The following is a 243-nucleotide window of genomic DNA, read 5'->3' as shown; positions in this document are numbered from 1 at the left end:
AGTGGGGTATCTGTACATGTTATCACCAAACATCCATCGGTCGATGTGACCTGCTGCCCCCCCAGTGCAGTTTGGGTAAAGGCCGTCATCGCCGATCCCGCCGGCTCCCAGATATCCTCTAGAGGCGACAATAAAACGCTTTACAGTTTATGCTTCACGCTTTCAAACAGATTTAAGTTCCTCAACCTCCATATCAATATCCCATCATAGCACCCCTTTAATAAACTACATGCTTATCCCATC

The 243-nt window shown here is 47.3% G+C and overlaps 1 protein-coding gene across 1 annotated transcript in view; it reads right to left on the bottom strand.

The window, feature by feature from the left end:
- The window catches only part of LOC103477188 (heparan-alpha-glucosaminide N-acetyltransferase), a 40870-nt gene continuing 40627 nt past the window's right edge, over positions 1–243 (bottom strand). Inside the window, exon 12 of the mRNA XM_017308996.1 lies at positions 1–118. Coding sequence (XP_017164485.1) covers positions 86–118 — 33 coding nt within the window. The 3' untranslated portion in view covers positions 1–85. The remainder of the gene's footprint in view (positions 119–243) is intronic.

The sequence above is a fragment of the Poecilia reticulata genome, linkage group LG15 (genome assembly GCF_000633615.1).
Source record: "Poecilia reticulata strain Guanapo linkage group LG15, Guppy_female_1.0+MT, whole genome shotgun sequence".
NCBI classification, from domain to species: Eukaryota; Metazoa; Chordata; class Actinopteri; order Cyprinodontiformes; family Poeciliidae; genus Poecilia; species Poecilia reticulata.
Note: the sequence above shows the minus strand (reverse complement) of the source record. Positions and strands in the feature narration are given on the sequence as shown.